Consider the following 20,694-nt stretch of genomic DNA (forward strand, 5'->3'; position numbering starts at 1 on the left):
CGAACCGCGACATCATGACCTAAGCGAAAGTCGGACGCTTAACTGACTAAGCCACCCAGGCGCCCCAACCTGGTGCTATTCTTAATGTTGGTTTGGAAACTTGGATTGGAAACTTTTGGTAACAGAGAATTTTAAATGACCTAAAACAGGACTCAGCCAATTACACTGAAAGCCTGTGACACAGCTTTAATAATTCTGCTCCAATTTAGGAAGATTCACACCATTTTTAAGAGGAAATGACTGATATTTCTTTCCTGGTACTCATTTCACATTTTGATCCTAGTGAGTTAGTGAGATTTGAACTTGCCTTGATGTTAAGATGTCAACTCCTTGAACATAAAGACTTCCCATTTCTTCACTACTATTATCAATATGGGACTAAGCTGTTCAATCAATTTTTGTTGAATAAAGAATAAATGCTGTTTGTTTTTTGGGGGGGAAAGAAACCTGGTTAATGTGAGGGTTTCATGTACCATTGGAGCCAGAATGGGGCACATCCATGTACCAACAGTTGTGAGAAATAAACAGAAAGGTAGCTAAAATAAAGAATTTGCAAAGAAAGAACCTTACTATAATGTTATGACATGTTCACTGACTTTCTCCACTTGTCCCAACTGCCAACAGAGATAAAACAACATGAGGAGGGAGAACCAGAGCAGCGTGTCCGAGTTCCTCCTCCTGGGGCTCCCCATCCGGCCAGAGCAGCAGGGCGTGTTCTTCGCCCTGTTCCTGGGCATGTACCTGACCACGGTGCTGGGGAACCTGCTCATCATCCTGCTCATCAGGCTGGACTCTCGCCTCCACACCCCCATGTACTTCTTCCTCAGCCACTTGGCCTTCTCTGACATTTCCCTTTCATCTGTCACAGTTCCAAAGATGCTCATGAATATGCAGACTCAGCAACAATCCATTCCCTATGTGGGGTGCATTTCACAGGTGTATTTTTTCATAATTTTTGGTTGTCTTGACAATTTCCTTCTTGCAGTGATGGCCTATGACAGGTATGTGGCCATCTGTCAACCACTCCACTACTCCACTGTCATGAGGCAGGAGCTGTGTATCTCATTAGTGGCTGGATCCTGGTTCTTCTGTTGTATTCATGCCCTGTTGCACACCCTCCTCTTGGTCCAACTGCCCTTCTGTGATGATAATACCATCCCTCACTTCTTTTGTGACCTCACTGTGCTCCTAAAGATGAGTTGCTCAGATGTCTCTCTCAATAAGCTGGTCATCTTTACTGAAGGAGGAATTCTTTTCACCCTGCCTTTGAGTAGTATCTTGGGCTCGTATATTCGTATAGGGACAACTCTCCTAAAGGTACCCTCCACTAAAGGACTCTTTAAAGCCTTTTCTACCTGTGGCTCCCATCTTTTTGTGGTGTCTTTATACTATGGGACACTTGCAGGTATTTACTTTTTCTCCTCATCGTGGAACTTTAGTGACAAAGACATAATTGCTTCAGTCATGTATGCAGTAGTTACCCCTATGCTGAACCCCTTAATCTATAGCCTGAGGAACAAAGATGTAAAACAGGCCCTGCAAATATTTGTCTATAGGGCTAACTTTTATGTGACCATCACTAAATCCTATTATTGCAGTCATTCACAGTGCAATATGTCTACTAAAACTATTATATGATTGGCAACTCTGTGTAACTTAAAAAGGATAGACATTATGCTGTCATGTATGGTGTCATCAATTGTCAACTAGGTCAAGTTAGTTACTTGAATTGTTAAATATTCTTTATGCTTAATTTTTTTCCTGCTTGTTCATCATCTCTTATTGTGAAAAATCTTATGCAAAACATATTGCACAATTATAATTGTGGATTTGTTTCCCATTTTAGATATGCCCAGTCATTGCTTGTATATTTTATATACTATGTTATTGAGGACATGCAGATATAGCATCATGATATGCTCTTGTGTACTGACTCTTTTATTTGTGGTGTGCTGAAGCTGGCTTGCATTGGCTTTAAGCTGAATGTGAACATCTCTTTCTGACTCCACATTCAATGACATCATGTTGGTAGTCTGAAATCAGCAATAGTATAAATAGTTACACAATAGAAATTGGCAAATGCAACAAAGCAAGATTTCTCAGAGAGCCATTTTTATTCCTTTAACAGCATACCACTGCATTTATAAGTAGGAGATATTTATCTTTATCTTTGGCAGTAGCTCTTGCCTTAATATCTCATCTACTTCTTCTGATATTAGTATAGATATACCAGTTTTCTTTTGGTTACTGTTTACATTGTATTTCTTTTCCATAACTTTACTTTAAACTGTTCTATGCCCTTATGTCTGTGAGGTGTACTGGTTAATACTGTGAAGTTAGGTTTTGTTTTTTTTTTTATATAGATAATAATCATTGTATTGGAGAATTTGATCTAGTAATATCTAATATAATTATTATATATTTGGATTTATAGTTTTCATATTAATATGTTTTCTTTTCTTTTTTTATAGTTTATTTTCAAGTTGGTTTCCATATAACACCCAGTGCTCATCCCCACAAGTGCCCTCCTCCGTGCCCATCACCCCCTTCCACTCCCCCCACCCCATCTACCCTCAGTTTGTTCTCAGCATTCAAGAGTTTCTCATGGTTTGCCTCCCTCCCTCTCCCCCACTATTTTTCCCCTTCTCCCCCATGGTCCTCCATTAAGTTCCTCCTAATCCTCCTATACGTGCAAACATATGGTATCTGTCCTTCTCTGCCTGACTTATTTAGCTCAGCATAACACCCTCAAGTTTCATCCATGTTGCTACACATGGCCAGATTTCATTCTTTCTCATTGCCATGTAGTATTCCATGGTATACATAAACCACGTCTTCTTGATCCATTCGTCAGTTGATGTAGTATATGTTTTCTATTTGAGACGTCTGTGTCATATTTATTCTCTCTTCTCTTTCTCCCTTTTGATTAATTAAATATGTATTTTGTAAACAAAAAAGAGGAGACAAACAAAAAAACAGACTCTTAGCTATAGAAAACAAATTGATGGCTACCAGATGGGAGGGGGTTGGGGAGATGGGTGAAACAGGTGAAGAGATTAAGAGTACACTTATCATGATGAGCACTGAGTAATGCATAAAATTGTTGAATCACTATATTGTACACTTGGAAGTAATATAACAATGTATGTTAATTCTACTGGAACTAAAATTAAAAAACAAATAAATACATATTTTGTTATTCTATTCCCCCTCTATTAACTTATTAACTATACTTATTATTATCATATAATTTTTTCCTGTACTTTATATAGAGATGACTTCTTGCTTTCTCTTTAAGATTTTTTAATGTAGTGTAATATAGATAACATAAAACTATAATTTTAACCACTTGAGGTATACAATTCAATGGCATTTAGCACATTCATCACCATCATCTCATTCTAGTACTCCAAAAGGAACTCTGTGGAACATCAACACAATTGACTACTTTGTAGCTATGAAAAAATAAGGACAAAGATATCTGTGAACCAGTGTGGAGGGATTGCCAGGGTATATTGTTAAGTGGAAAAAAAGCAATGTATAAAAGCATACTCTGAACATCTATAACTCAACACCTTTTTGTAGTTCACTACTTTTTGTATAATAATGAAGGGGAAATAAAATATATATGTATCTTCCCATTCGAGGAAAAAGAAACAGAGGAAGAATAAATCAGAAATTAGTGAGATTGCTTATCTACAGAAGTTAGGGAAGAATGGGGAAGAAAAGATGGGGAGATGAGTCTATTTATTTGTATGGTTTTGACTATGTTATCTTTTACCTAGTGAAAAATAAATAGAAGAGGATGGGGGAATACAAAAATAGAATAAGACAAAACAAATAAACCTAGCTATATTTCTTTTTTTTTTTAATTTTTTTTAAATGTTTTATTTATTTCTAGGAGAGAGAGAGAGACAGCGTGAGCAGGGGAGGGTCAGAGAGAGAGGGAGTCACAGACTGAAACAGGCTCCAGGCTCTGAGCTGGCAGTCAGCACAGAGCCCGATGCGGGGCTCGAACCCACGAACCACGAGATCATTACCTAAGCGAAAGTCGGACGCTTAACCGACTAAGCCACCCAGGCGCCCCTTAAACCCAGCTATATTTCAAATTAATACCATAATTAGAAATAAAGGGGGAAATAAGATACCTAATCTAAGTAATTCTTTAACACGAAATTTTATCCATATACCCATAGTAAAGAAGAAACTGTAGGCAAAGTTTTTAAGCTTCAGTTACTTTGTCATTACAGTGGTATGAACTGAAGATTCTAAATTACTTAACATGCACTCCAAGATACAGTAAATAAATAAACATACGTAGAAAAGGGAATGACTCCTCACTATCAGGGAAAGGAGTTATGTACATGGAAAAGGAGAGTCTCGAATGAATTCTATGGCATCAAACTGGAATTGGAGATATCAGTTTGAACTCATGGGTTTTAATATGTACAAACAGATTGAATTTACATGTTATATAGTAATATCTATACTATTCCCGGTCCTCCATTCTTTCTGTCTCTCCCCTGACCCATTTTCTATGGGTAACCATTCCTTTAGTTTATTAGTTTGTAGTTTCTCTTTCCTGTGTTTCTGTTACACATACTTCCTAGTTGCATCCTCAGATCATTTAAAAGCTTTGTAAGCTACGAACACACCTAAGGCCAAATGTGCTTTCTACACTTCTCCTTTAAAAAGAATCAAAGTTAACCCTGTGTAGAAGTCTCTGAACTTGAGGATACTAGGCATATACCCTCACGCTGGCCCTAACACTAACCCTAACGCTAGATCTGAGGAAAAAAATAAGATGTGGTATATATTTATATGCGTACACTTATACACACACAATGGAATATTACTCAGCCATAAAAAGAATGAAATCTTACCATTGGCAATGATGTGGGTAGAGCTAGAGAATATTGTCCTAAGTGAAATAAATCAGTCAGAGAAAGATGAATATGACATGATTTCACTCATATGTAGAATTTAAGAAACAAAACAAATGAGCAAAGGTGAGGGAAGAAAGAGGGGGCAAACCAGGAAACAGACTCTTAACTATAGAGAATGAACTGATGGTTACCAGAGGGGAGGTGGATGGGGCATTGGGTTAAACAGGTGATGGGTATGAAGCAGTGCATTTGTTGTGATGAGCACGGGATGTTGTACGGAAGTGTTGAATGTTGTACACCTGAAACTAATATTACATTGTATGTTAACTAGCTGGAATTTAAATAAAAACTAAAAAATAAACATAAGAAATAAAAGGGACCAAAGTTATCAGAAAAATGGCTGATTCCAGGACTGGGGCCAGGACATGACAAGACTATCCAAGAAAATTTTGCTGAGCCTGAAAGGAAGTGCTCAATGAATCACAGAGACTCAGGAGCCAGTGTGAAGGATCTCCCAATGGCCAAATCTGGAATAGTTTTGAGTTTCAAAATGAATAGAAAAGGCAGTGACCATAACTCGAAGAATAAAAAAGAATTCGTAAGTCCACAACATATATAAATCAATGAAAAAACAAATGATAAGGGAAAGTTCCTTCTTATGTACAACAAATAAAGGTAGAATAGATGATAGAATTAGAAAATCACCATTTGGCCACCACACTTGCAATAATTTTTCATATAAGATTCACCAATGGATGTTAAACATAGTGGGTGAAATTTTAATGGGAAAAAAGTTATGGTTATATAGCTTTAAAATACTATATATTTAAGGTCCAAATGATACAGATTAATTACAAAGGTTAAAATAGTAACTTTACAGTAGAGAACCTAGAAGACACCACCTAACCAACTGATCAGAATGAAATCACTACTCTGATATCATGAAGCCAGGTTCACAGAAGGAGAGTGACAATGCCCTCAAATGGCCACCTCTGCATTGGAGTCTCATATCACTTTAAAGCAGAAACAACTGATACCAGCTTTCCAAGGGTCATCTACTATTTCTGTCACAGTGAACTATTATGATTTGTCTCTGCCTTGGTGTAATGAACTATCTCTCTACACGCATCAAGATCTACATTCATGGAGGGCAAGATCTTTGCCTTTTTGTTTATGGCTACATTCTCAGCTCTTAGTAGAAGTCCTGATACAGAGTCAATGTTCAATGGAACAAAGGGATGAATAAAACAGCAAACACTCTCTTGCTTCTGTGCAATGAAGTCTTGTTAGCTGCTCTTGGGTGAGATGTTTTCTTGGAGCCAGACTGGGACAGAGTGAAGATATGTGAATCCACAGGTGTGAGAGATTAATGAGTATGGTTAAACATTTGTTTTTCCAGAAAATTACATTTTAAGATGTGACAGTCCTTTCTAGGTTTCTGAGATTCCCAAAACTTCTTCATCCCCAGCAAATAGAAAAGCAGTATGAAGGCAGAGAACCAGAGACACATGTCCAAGTTCTTCCTCTTGGGCTACCCTATTGGACTGGAGCAACAGAGTGTGTTTTTCATCCTGTTCCTGGGAATGTACCTGGCCATAGTTCATCAGTCTGGACTCTCACTTCCTGAGTACATTCCCATGTATTTCTTCCTCAGCCACTAGCCTTCATGGATATCTCCTTTTCATCTGCCACTATTCCTAAGGTGCTGATAAACATGTATATTATGGATGAATCCATCCCCTATGCTTGGTGCATTTCACAAATGTATTTCCTCATCAGTTTTAGTTGTATTGTAGCTTTCTTCTTATAGTGATGGCATATTACAGGTATGTGGCCATCTGTCACCCTCTTCATTATACCCTCAATCATGAGGGATGAGCTTTGGGTCACCCTAGTGGCTAGGTCCTCATTTTTTCTCTTATACTCATGCTCTGTTGCACACCTCCATCATGGACCAGCTGTACTACTGTACAGGAGCTATCATCCCCTACTTCTTTTGTGATCTTGCTCTTGTGCTGAAATCCTCCTGCTAAGACATTTCCTGCAATAAGCTGCTTATTCTCATTGAGAGAGGACTGATCTTTATCCTGCCATTGAGTGGTATCTTGGGCTTATATATCTACATTGCAGGCATCATTCTGAAGAATAATTTAAGAGAATCTCCAGAGCCTTGTCTACATGTGACTCTTAACCTCTTTGTGGTGTTTTTATACTATGGGACAATTGCTGGTATTTACTTTTTCCCTTCATCAGACAACATAATTGCTCCCATTGAGGTACATGGTGGTTACCCCCATGCTGAACCCCTTCATCTATAGCCTGAAGAATAAAGACATGAAACATGCTCTTCAGAAGATCTTTAGAGCCAAGGACACCCCTCAGTGTCATCTGTTCAACCTTACGGTCACAGGTACTCATGGGGGCTGTAAACATGTCTCTTTTAAAAGTTGCAGTTTGGCCAGTTCTTATTAAGAATCTTTTTAACTCATGGGGCGCCTGGGTGGCTTAGTTGGTTAAGTGTCCGACTTCGGCTCAGGTCATGATCTCACGGTTCGTGGGTTCGAGCCCTGCATCCGGCTCTGTGCGGACAGCCAGCTCAGAGCCTGGAGCCTGTTTCAGNAATAAAAATATTTAAAACAAAAAGAATCTTTTTAACTCTTAACCTTCCTTTCTTGGTCTCATGTTTACTCTTATATTTATGTTCACTTGATTGTTCTTTTTCCTTACCTGCTATCTGATTTGTGTGCATTAATGGTCTGCAGTGAAAATGCAAGCCCTCCTATACCCTGATGAAACTCTCTGCAAGCTCATGAAACTTTGGTGCCTATTTCTCTGGGCTTTAGGAAGTTTTAAAATCTGTTTTCTTTATAACCCTACCTGGTGTTGATATCAACACATATTTAAATTTTTTAAAATACCTGTTTATTTTTTAGGGTGGGGCACAGAGAAAAGGAGACAAAGAATCTGAAGCAGGCTCCAGGCTCTGAGCTATCAGCACAGAGCCTGACATGGGGCTCAAATTCATGAATTGCTAGATCATGACCTGTGCCAAAGTCAGATGCTTAACCAACTGAGCCACCCAGGTGTCCCTATATCAACACATATTAATCTGAGTTTTCATAATGTCACTAAATTTTACTTATTTCATGTGTGAGACATCCAGAAGTTAACAAACTGCTGTATTGAAAGACATGAGCTATTGCATTTGGCATTAATCAAGTATTTAAATGTATATTTATTTACTCCTCAGCACATTTCTCTAATAAAGGTGTCAATATTTTTCAGATTTACAGAGACTCAAACTAAAAATCAAGGATATCAACTAAGCAGCTGCCCCCAAGACTTAACCTCAGACATATGTGACTTCAAAAAATCATGTGTTTAACCATATTACTTTATTGCCATTATTCTGATTTCATACATGATTGATCACTTTGGCTGTTTTATACATAAAGCATAGTGTATATACTCTTTTGTGATCCCATTATGTTTTGTTCTGTATAGTTATAGTTAACTCATTCTCATGACTTTATCGTTTTCAGTTGTGTCTATATTCCTCAATTTATTTATCCATTCCAGTTCTGATTGACATTTGGGTAACTCCCAGTTCAGGACTTGTGTATGTACCTCATAATAGAATTTTTGGAAGAAAATTCATGTATACTTCATTTAATTAACAGATGAATATTTTTAAAAGTTAGACACAGTGCTTGCTTCAGTTTTCACTCCTCCCTGTAATATACTTACTCACCAACTTTTATACTGTCCATCTTCTCTACTGTACACATTCTTATGGGCTGGTAGAAGTCATGAGTTGTGGTTTGAATTTGCATTTGTCTGATACTTCATGTAGTTTATCTTCTTTGCCTACACTTACTAGGAATTTGGGTATCCTTTTCATAAATAGTCTGTTCTTAGCCATTTGGTGCTGTTTTATTGGGTAGCCTGGTTTTTTCTTACTGGTTTCTATGATTTCTTCATGTATATGTATATTCCTGAAAATAAGCCATTTGCGGGGAATATGTATTGAGAATATATTCTTTTGTTATGTGGCTTGATTTTTAATAATCTTTATGGGTCTTTTGATGAACAGAATTTATATGTCTTAACTTAGTCCTATGTATTACACTTTTCCCTATGTGGCTAACTTTATCTATATCCTATTTAAGAAATTTTTGTCTACCACCCACCTATGACCCAGCAATAACACTGCTAGGAATTTACACAAGGGATATAGAAATGCTGATGCATAGGAGCACATGTACCCCAATGTTCATAGCAGCACTCTCAATAATAGCCAAAACATGGAAAGAGCCTAAGTGTCCATCAATGGACTAATGGATCAAGAAGATGTGGTTTATCTATAAAATGGAATACTACATGGCAATGAGGAAGAATGAAATCTGGCCATGTGTAGCAACATGGATGGACCTTGAGGGTGTTATGCTGAGTGAAATAAATCAGGCAGAGAAGGACAGATACCATATGTTTACATGTATAGGAGGATTAGGAGGAACTTAACAGAGGACCACGGGGGAGAAGAAGGGGGGAAATGGTGGGGGGAAAGGGAGAGGGGCAAACCATGAGAGACTCTTGAATGCTGAGAACAAACTGAGGACTGATGGGTGTGGGGGGGTAGGGGGGTGATGGACATGGAGGAGGGCACTTGTGGGGATGAGCACTGGGCGTTATATGGAAACCAACTTCACAATAAACTATTTGTAAAAAATTAAAATAAAATAAGAATTTTTTGTCTACCAAAAGAACTTGATGATATTCCCTAAGTTTTTATCTTAAAAATTTTTTTTTAATGTTTTATTTATTTCTAAGAGAGAGAGAGAGAGAGAGACAACGTGAGCAGGGGAGGGTCAAAGAGAGAGGGAGATACAAAATCTGAAACAGGATCCAGGCTCTGAGCTGGCATTCAGTCAGAGCCCGAAGCAGGGCTCGAACCCATGAACCGTGGGATCATGACCTGAGTCGAAGTCGGATGCTTAACCGACTGAGCCACCCAGGCACCCCTTCCTAAGTTTTTATCTTAAAAGATTCTTATTTTGCTTTTAATATGTTTATCTAAAGTCCATCTGGGTTCACTTTTGGTGTATGTTTTATGGTACAGACACAAATTAATTTTATTCTGTATGAGTATCCAATAGATATATATTACAATTTATTAAAAATGCCATCTTTCCCTAGTTGATCAAGTTTGCAACACAACAAACTTCTATGTAGTCTAAGTATATCAGTTTTTAATTTTTGTCCTAGAGCTCACTTACCACAGCCCAGATAATCAAGACTTATTGTACAGCAGTTATAGCTACAGTTAGACACAAAAATGAGGTAAAAAGATCAGGTCAGGATAAATGGTTTACACAAACGTTGCATCTCAGAGGTAGATGGAGTAATTCCTATGTATAAAATTCATAAAATATTTTTAGGATATTTAAATAAAAGATACTATTATAAAATAATACATTGCCTTGATCTTTATCATTGCTCAAATTTTATTGTCTTGCTTAACAGTAAAAATTACAATTGAGAGTACTAATTTTCCAAACAATAAATCATTTCCATGAAAATTGCATGCTATTGAGGGGCACAGATTCTTTTAAGTCTTGAATCTCTACTGAATACAAAATACTCTGTCTCTTGAGTAATGCATTTTGTCACTTTACAGATTTGGAAACCAAGCCCTAATTAGGCTTGGTTAAATGATGTTGCTAAAGTCAGAAAGTAATAAATAGTTAAGAACATAAATTAAAAATTAAAAAATATAATTTGTATTAAAACATTTTTAATTTTTAAAAATTGAACGCACTGTGATGAACTGAACCTTTTATTAAGAGCATCTTTAAATAGTTCCTGACAAACCATAAGAGACTCTTAAATACTGAGAACAAACTGAGTGTTCATGGGGGTGGGGGAGAGAGGAAAATGGGTGTTGGGCATGGAGGAGGGCACTTTTTGAGATAAGCATTGGGTGTTACATGGAAACCAACTTGACAATAAACTATAAAAAAAATAGTGCTTGAAATTCAGAATAATGTTATTAGTCAAATATAGGAGGTGAAAAAAAATCCATCCTTTCTCCATTCAAGGAATCAAATGATTGAATATGATATATTGGCTCTTTTTTTTCTTCTTGAATTTCCATTTGAATTTCAGATTCTGCTTGACAATTAAAAAACAAAACTATTTTTTATTTAGGATGGTATTCAAAATATAAAATAGCTTACAGAGAACTGACATTTTAAAGATATTGAATCTCTAATCTGGGAACATGTATATACATCTTGGTTATTTTTAACTTCTTATTTTCTTTGAAGACATTTTAGTCCACATCTTTCATTCGACCTTTCCCTAGATATTTCATATTTGTGTGCAATTTAAAATTTTTATAATCATTAAGATTTCATATTCGATTTTTCTACAATATAGAAATATAGTTGACTTTTCTATATCAAAGTCAATATATAACTATACTAAATTCATTATTCTTATAATTTGTGTATTGTTTTGGGTATTGTAGGTAAGCCATAATATTATCAGTGGATAATAATTGAATTCTACCCTCTCAATATTTAGACTCTTTATTTCTTTATATCTACAAATGTACTGGTTAAAGTTTCTGGTACAATCTTTTATTTTGTAACTTTATATAATAAAATCCAGCTCAATGTTTTCTAATAAGCTTACTGAGTCATAACCTAGATGAAACTGATAAATTTCCAGAAACATACAACCTACCAACATTGAATGAAAAAAAGAAATAGAAACCTTGAAGAGACCAATAACAAATAAGGAGATTGAATCAGTGATAAAACTCCCAATATAGGGGCGCCTGGGTGGCTCAGTCGGTTAAGCGCCTGACTTCGGCTCAGGTCATGATCTCATGGTTTGTGGGTTCGAGCCCCACGTCGGGCTCTGTGCTGACGGCTGTCTCAGAGCCTGGAGCCTGTTTCGGATTCTGTATCTCCTTTTCTCTCTGGCCCTTCCCTGCTCATGCTGTCTCTCTCTCTCTCTCTCAGAAATTAATAAAACATTTGAAAAAAATTTTTAAAAAACCTCTCAATATAGAAGAGCCCAGGACTAGATGGTTTCACTGGTGAATTTAATCAAATATTTAAAGAAGAATTAGCACCACTCTTCTTAAAATCTTTCAAAAAATTAAGAGGGAACACTTACAAATTCATTTTAGAAGAACAACATTACCCTGGTACCAAACCAGACAAAAGCACTGTATGAAAAGAAAACTAAAAGCCAACATCTTTTGCACAGTGAAAGAAACAATCAACAAAGCTAACAGGCAAACTATGGAATGGGAGAAGATATTTACAAGTGACACATCTGATAAAGGGTTAGTATCCAAAATATATAGAACTTACCAAACTCAACACCCCCCAAAAAAGTTCAATTAAGAAATGGAGGAGGTTGGGGGAGGGGAAAATGGGTGATGGGCATTGAGGAGGGCACTTGGGATGAGCACTGAGTGTTGTATATAAGCGATGAGCCATGGGAATCTACCTCTAAAACCAAAAGCACACTTTACACACTCTATGTTAGCCAATTTGACAATAAACTATATTTAAAAAAGAAAAAAAGGAAAAACAGCATTTACAAATAAGAAAAAAAATGGATAGACGACATGAATAGACATTTCTCCAAAGAAGACATCTAGATGGCCAACTGACACATGAAAAAATATTCAACATAATTTGTCATTAGGGAAATGCAAATCAAAACTACAATGAGATATTGCCTCACATCAGTCAGAATGGCTAAAATCAAAAACACAAAAACAACAAGTGTTGATGAGGATGTGGAGAAAAAGCAATCCTCTTGCACTGTTGGTGGAAATGCAACCTGGTGCAGCCACTGTGAAAAAGAGTATGGAGTTTCCTTAAAAATTTAAAAATAGAACTCCCCTACAACCCAGTAATAGCACAACTGGGTATCAACTCAAAAAATACAAAAACAGTTATTCAAAGGGATACAGACACTCCTATGTTTAGAGCAGCATTATTTACAATAGAAAAATTATGGAAAGAGCCCAAGTGTCCGTTGATAGATAAGTGGATAAAGAAGAGGACACACACACACACACACACACACACACACACACACACACACACACAGAGGGGGAGGGGGAATATTATTCAGCCATAAAAAAGAATGAAATCTTGTCATCTGCAGTGACATGGATGGAGCTAGAGAGTATAATGCTAAGGAAATAAATCAGTCAGAGAAAGACAAATACGACATGATTTCACTCAGATGTGGAATTAAGAAACAAAACAAATGAGCAAAGGAAAAAAGAAGCCAAGACAGAGTCTTAACTATAGAGAACTGATGGTTCTCCCCAAACTGGTGGTTACCGGAGGGGAGATGGGTAAGGAATTGGTGAAATAGGTGATGGGGATTAAGGAGGACACTTGTCATGATGAGCACTGGGTGATATATGGAATTGTTGAATCACTATATTGTATACCTGAAACTATTATAATACTGTATATTAACTATACTGGTATTAAAACGTAAAACAAAGCCAATATTTTAATGAACATAGATGCAAAAGTCCTGAACAAAATACTAGCAAACCAAGTTCAACACCATATTAAAGGGATCATACACCATGACGAAGTGGGACTTAGCCGTGGGATGCAAAGATGGTTCAACATATGCAAATCAATTAATGCAATATACCACATTAACAAAGTTAAGAAGAAAAAACACATATCATCTCAATAGTTGCAGAAAAAGGATTTGATAAAACTCAATGTACTTTTATGATAAAAACTCTCATAAAACTAGGAATAGAAGGATTTACTTCAACATAATAAAGTGTATATAGAATAAGCCCACAACTAATACCATATTTAATAGTGAAAAGCTAAAAGCTTTTCTTCTAAGATCAGTAACAAGACTGGGATGCCCATTCTTGCCACTTCTATTTAACATACTACTGGAAGACCTAGTCAGAGCAATTAGAGGTGATATTTATAAATATAAAGGTTGTTAGTTAACTTAAAGGAGAATAAAGTGGGAGGGATTTTCCTCCCTGATTTAAAAACTTACTGTAAAGCTTCAATAATCAAGAAAGTGTAGCACTGAAATAATGATAGACATGTAGAACATGTAGACTTGTAGAACAATGTAACAGAATTGAGGGTCCAGAAATAAACCTCTAAGGAATAAACCTTATTTTTGTGGTCAGCTGGTTTTTGACATAGGTGTCAAGGCAATTCAGGGGGGAAGGGACAATCTTTTCAAAAATAGTGCTAGGGAAAATGGATATTCCCCATGCAAAACCTTCAACTTAGATCCTTACTTAATACCATACACCAAAAAAGTTAACTCAAAATGGGTCATTTTTGAAATATAAGAACTATAAGGCTTTTAGGGAAAAAAAGAGAAAATATGTGTTTCCTTGGGATACGCAAAGATTGCTTCGATGATTCACAAAAGAAAAAAATGAGAAACTGGACTTCATCAAAGTTCAAAACTTCTTCTCCAAGAGAAAAACCATTAAGAAAATGAAAAGAAAGGGGTGCCTGGGTGGCTCAGTCAGTTAAGCATCTGACTCTATTTCTGCTCAAGTCATGATCTCATGGTTAGTGAGCTGGAGCCCCACATCAGGCTCTGTGCTGGCAGTGTGGACCCTGCTTGAGATTCCCTCTCTCCCTCTCTCTGTGTGCTTGCCCTGCCCTTGCGTATTCAAGGGAAGGAAGGAAGGAAGGGAGGGGGGAAGGGAGGGGGGAGGGAACAACTGATTAGGAGAAAATATTTGAAAATTATATATATGATAATGAATAGAGAGGGGCAAGATGGCGGAGAAGTAAGGAGCTCCGTACTTGCACTCGCGCCCATACATCACACAGAAAAGATCTGAAGNTCCAGTCTCCACTTAGGATAGAAAACTTCATACACAAATATCCCATGCTGTAGTGCATGTGCTGTCAAGATAGGAAGAAGAGTAGTGCACACACAGTGAGATGTGGGCATTCAGAGAACAGGTTGTGAGTGAATAAAGAGTTCACTCGACTTCAATGCTGAACTGGGTACCAAACAGCTCTAGGCCACCTCCTCCTCTGTCTCCTCCTCAAACTCACCCTCCTCCTTGACCCTGGCATCCTGGTATTGCTGGTACTCAGACACCAGGCTGTTCATGCTGTTCTTGGCCTTGGTGAGCTTCATCTCATCCATACCCTCACTTATGTATCAGTGCAAGAAGGCCTTGCACTCGAATACAGTCATGAACTGCTATGAGATGGGTACCTGAACAGCTCCTGGATGGTCATGGTGCTGCTACTGGAGGTGGTGGACATTTTTGGCCCCTGGGGCCGAGTGTCACAGACAGATATTTTTACATCACTGGGATCCATTTTCATTCTTTTGTATGTGGATATCCAGTTTCTTGGCACAATTTATTGGAGAGACTATCCTTTACTCATTGTGTATACACTTGACTCCCTTGTCAAGGATTAGTTGATGGCGTATGCATGGGTTCATCTCTGGGCTCTGTATTCTGTTACATGGTCTACACGTTTTCATGTCAATAACATATAGTGTTGATTACTGTAAGTCTGTGTTATAGTTTAAAGTCAGGAAGTGTGATGCCTCCCACTTTGTTCATTTTTCTCAAGGTTGCTTTGACTTTTGTAGATCTCTTGTTGTTCTCTAAGAATGGAATGAATGGTGGCAGTGGAATATGTGCTTTAATGCAGTTTGGGGTCAGTGGTTTGGGAGTCTATAAAGGCTAGTACTACTCCATCTGGGCCTTTCTGTAATGTATGGAGAGACAGATTCCATTGATGGATTCTTCAGAGGTCAAGGGTATTCATGGCCTCTCCACCTTCTCATGACCAGGCAGAGGGGATGCTGACATGTCACTGACTTTAGGGACACTTTCTTCTGGGACCCTTTTGTCCCTGCATAGGATCCATCTCAAGAGACAGGCAAAAGTTGCACAATTAGTTCTGTTGGCTTCTTCTCTAACAGAAGCTTGGGGTTGTGTTCCCCTGGGTCTTTTTCTTGTTGGTAAATGTGCATCTTCCCGCTCATTATTCTAGCACTTGTGAACAGGCATGCAGGATCCTAAAGACCATTAGGCCATGGAGACATAAGAGAGGAGTATTCAGGTAGCAGCCAGGACCAGCAAGAATTGGCATAGATTGGAGGAAGGTGAGGAACCATTACTTGGCCTAGATATGTGCATGTATGTGAGGACTAGAGAGAGAAATAGAAAAGGGTATTTATGTTGCTTGTGTTTTTAGAGGCTAACAGACTTGCACACTGACTTCTATGATGTTGCTAGCCACATGTGGTCATAAAGTTAAAATTAATTAAAATTAACTGAAATTACAATTTTAGTTCCTCAGTTGCAATAGCTCTGTTTCAGGTCATCAGTCACATAGGCTACTGCTGCTATAGTGGACAATGTAGATATAGAGCATTTCCATCATGGTAGAAAGCCCTATTGTATAGTACACCATGGAGGGCTGGAATTGCTTGCCAATGTGTGCATGTATGCTTGGGTGTGTTTGTGTGGGTGTCTGCATGTTGCTTCTTTTTATGTTACTTGTATGTTGTGTGTGACTGTATGTGATTCTTATTCTGCGTAGTGGGGATTTTGTATGTGTGTGGTTTGTGAGTTGCCTGGATGACTGGATGTGGTGTTTGCATGATATTTTAAAATATAATTTATTGTCAAATTGGCTTACATACAACACCCAGTTCTCATCCCAACAAGTGCCCTCTTCAATGCCCATCACCCATTTCCCCCTCTCCTCCACCTCCTCCTCTATCCTCAGTTTGTTCTCTGTATTTAAGAGTCTCTGTTTTTAACTATTTTTTCCCCTTCCCTTCCCCCATGGTCTTCTGTTAAGTTTCTCAGGATCCACATATGAGTGAAAACATATGATATCTGTCCTTCTCTGACTGACTTACTTCATTCAGCATAATACTAACCCTCTTGCACTATTGGTGGGAATGCAAACTGGTGCAGCCGCTCTGGAAAACAGTATGGGGGTTCCTCAAAAAATTAAAAATAGAACTGCCCTATGACCCAGCAATAGCACTGCTAGGAATTTACCCAAGGGATACAAGAGTGCTGATGCTTAGGGGCACATGTACCCCAATGTTCATAGCAGCACTTTCAACATAGCCAAGTTATAGAAAGAGCCTAAATGTCCATCAACTGATGAATGGATAATGAAAATGTGGTTTATATATACAATGGAATACTACTTGCAAATGAGAAAGAATGAAATCATGCCATTTGCAGAAACTTGGATAGAACTGGAAGATATTATGCTGAGTGTATGATTTTTATTTATTTATTTATTTTTAAATAAAGGACAGACTCCAGGAAGGCCTTTTTTTTTTTTTTAAATGTTTTATTTATTTTTGAGATAGAGACAGCGTGAGCAGGGGATGGTCAGAGAGAGAGGGAGACACAGAATGTGAAGCAGGCTCCAGGCTCCGAGCTATTCCTCAGCACAGAGCCCAATGCGGGGCTTGAACCCACCGAATCATGAGATCATGACCTGAGCTGAAGTCGGACGCTTAACCGACTGAGCCACCCAGGTGCCCCGAGTGTATGATTTTTTAAACAGCTTTATTGAGGTGTAATTAGTACAAAAATCTGTACAAAGTTAATGTATACAATTTAATGAGTTTGGACATATGCATACACATTTGAAGGTATCACCACAACCAAGGCAATAGACATATCCATCAGGTCTCAAAATTCCCTTGTGCCCCCTCTTTTTTGTGGTTAAAATAACTTAAAATGAGATCTCCTCTTTTCATGAATTTTGAAGTGCACAATAAAGTACTGTGGACTACAGGCACTATGCTGAATGGCAGGCCTCTAGAACTAATTCACCTTGAATAGCTGAAACTTTATATCAATAACAGCTCTACCTTTTCCCCCACACTCCATTGGTAACTACCATTTATTCTCTGTTTCTATGAGTTTGACTCTTTTAGATTCCTCTTAAAAGTGAAATTAGGCAATATTTGTCCTTCTGTAACTGGCTCCTTTCATTTAGCATAATGTCCCTCCAGGTTCATCCATGCTGTCACAAAGAGAAGGATTTCCTTCATTTTTTAGGCAGAATAATATTCCATTGTATGTTTATACCACGTTTTATCTATCCATTCTTCTGTTGATGGACATTTGGGTTGTTTCCACAACTTAATTATTGTGCACAGGACTGCAGTAAACATGGAAGTGCAGATATATCTTTGAGTTCCTGATTTCAGTCCTTTCTGTTATATACCCAGAAGTGGGATGGCAAAATCATGTGGCAATTCTATTTAATGTTTCAGGGAAACTCCATTCTGTTTTCCATAGCAGCTGAGCATTTTAGAGCCCCACAAACAGCACAGAAGGGTTCCCTCTGCATGCTTTTTAAAGTTATGTGTGACAAAATGTTTCATCTTAAAGATGAATGCAAGTTGGTATGAACCCATGCAAACTTCTACACTTTTTTTTTTTAACTTTTTTTTAATGTTTTATTTATTTCCATGAGAGAGAGAGATAGATAGACAGCGTGAGCAGGGGAGGGTCAGAGAGAGAGGGAGTCACAGACTCCGAAACAGGCTCCAGGCTCTGTGCTGACTGCCAGCTCAGACGCGGGGCTCGAACCCACGAACAGCGAGATCATGACCTAAGCGAAAGTCGGACACTTAACTGACTAAGCCACCCAGGCGCCCCGCAAACTTCTACACTTTCAACTAGAGATGAGTATAGGTCAGAGAGAGCCAAAGCACAGCACCTTGGGTTTGTTTCTGTGTTACTTTGTGTGTCTGTTTTTGTGCCTAACACACATATATGTGGGACATAGCAATATGTATATACATTCAAACTAGGGAAACAGCATCAGAGTCTGACTCTTCTCTTTTCTCAGTCTTAGACATAAACAGGAAGCTCTAAGCAAAGTCCTCTTTATGCTAAGTTGGTGGCAATTTGTCCATGTGGTTTGAAGGCTACTGAATTTCTCCAGGGCCCCAAGTTTTCTTCATTGATCTTCAGTGATTTCTACATTTCCACATTGGGTAACATGGTGTAGTTAATTCTGGAACTTTGTCTAGTTACTCAGATGACAATGAATTCTGACATAACTCCTCAGTCCAATAGCATCTGTAATATTTTGATTCCCTAGCCACATCATTGGGCAAATTCTCATGTCACTCACATTGCATGTATGCTTAGAACTCAGCCATTTTGGAGGTGCTTGAGTGGCTCAGTCGGTTAAGCGTCCAACTTTGGCCCAGGTCATGATCTCACATTTCATGAGTTTGAGCCTTGCATTGGGCTCTCTACTGTAAGCACAAGGCCACTTCATATCCTCTGTCCCCCTCTCTCTCTACCCCTCCTTGCTGGTTGTCTCTCTCTCAAAATAAATAAATAAACTTAAAAAAAAAAAAAAGAACTCAGCCATTTTGAAGCACTGGAGATAGAAGGGGATGATGGCAGACATGAAGAAGTTATTTATTGGCAAATTTATTTAAAATGTGGTAAGTCAACTGCTGTGGATGAAGTATTCTTTAGGGGCCCTGGTTTGGGCCTTCACTGTTTCCCTGAATGTGTGAGAGAGACCACAGAAGTAAACACACATTGTCAGTAAGCTATTTGATCTTGCTTGATGGCCTATTCATACCTCCGTTGTCTTTAATTCCTGACCTGTGATCTAGGTCACTCATCCTTCCAAAACAGTGAGTTTATTTATTTAATTTGTTTGGTCACCCTCCTTTTGATAGATTTATTTTAAAAAGATTTTATTTTTAAGTAATCTCTACACCTAATGTGGGCCTTGAACTCACAACCTCAAGATCAAGAGTCTCATGCTCTCTACCAACTCAGCCAGCAAAACACCCCTTGACTGCTATCTTTATTTATTAACTCATGTTGATATATTTTCCAACTTAAATTTTTTTATTTTGATGAAATATGCATAACATAAAATCTATTATTTAAGTAATTTTTAAAATGTTTTTTATTTATTTCTGAGAGAGAGAGAGAGAGAGAGAGAGAGCAGGGGGGGATCTGAGAGAGAGGGAGACACAGAATCTGAAACAGGCTCCAGGCTCTGAGCTGTCAGCACAGAGCCTGACGCGGGGCTCGAACCTACGAACTGTGAGATCATGACCTGAGCTGAAGTCAGACGCTTAACCGACTGAGTCACCCAGGTGCCCCTAAGTGATTTTTAAGAGTGCAGCTCTGTGGCATTAAATACATTTACACCATCACCACCATCTACTTCCAGAACTTTTTTATCTTCTCAAACTGAAACTGTGTACACTGAACAGTAATTTCTCATTTCCCTTCTCCCTAACTGCTGGCCACCACCATTCTACTTGTTGTCTCTATGAATTTGACTATTCTAGGATCTCATGTAAATGGAATCATACAGTATTTATACTTTGGTGACTGACATATTTTAGTCAGCATAATGTCAAGTTTCTTCCATGTTGTAGCAGGTCAGGATTTCCTTCTTTCCATTCCATTTTATGTACATAACACATTGTGTTTATCCATTCATTTGTCAATGGACACACATTGTTTCCATCTTTGGCTGTCATGAATAATGCTGCTTTGAGAAAGAATGAAATCATGCCATTTGTAGCAACGTTGGTGGAACTGGAAGGTATTATGCTGAGTGAAATAAGTCAGTCAGAGAAGGACAAATATCATATGTGGGATCTTGAGAAACTTAACAGAAGGTCATGTGGGAAGGGAAGGGGGAAAAATAGTTACAAACCAAAAGGGAGGGAGGCAAACCACAAGAGACTCAAACTGGGG

At 38.0% G+C, this 20,694-nt stretch overlaps 1 protein-coding gene and 1 non-coding gene across 2 annotated transcripts; both read left to right on the plus strand.

Moving 5' to 3' along the window:
• The first annotated feature begins 636 nt into the window (after positions 1–636).
• On the plus strand, positions 637–1,638 carry LOC144234994 (olfactory receptor 1J4-like). Its single transcript, XM_077768438.1, has one exon. It carries the CDS (start codon positions 637–639, stop codon positions 1,636–1,638), a length of 1,002 nt encoding a protein of 333 aa, XP_077624564.1.
• A 10,087-nt stretch (positions 1,639–11,725) lies between these two features.
• Positions 11,726–11,810, plus strand: TRNAR-UCG (transfer RNA arginine (anticodon UCG)). Its single transcript has one exon. It is a non-coding gene; the product is annotated as a tRNA-Arg (tRNA).
• The last annotated feature ends 8,884 nt before the right edge of the window (positions 11,811–20,694 follow it).

This window comes from Crocuta crocuta, unplaced genomic scaffold (genome assembly GCF_008692635.1).
Source record: "Crocuta crocuta isolate KB4526 unplaced genomic scaffold, BGI_CrCroc_1.0 scaffold35, whole genome shotgun sequence".
In the NCBI taxonomy this organism is placed as follows: Eukaryota; Metazoa; Chordata; class Mammalia; order Carnivora; family Hyaenidae; genus Crocuta; species Crocuta crocuta.

Bases quoted from the DNA above. Each gene is read 5' to 3' on its own strand.
- LOC144234994 (XM_077768438.1), top strand. From the start codon at position 637: ATGAGGAGGGAGAACCAGAGCAGCGTGTCCGAGTTCCTCCTCCTGGGG.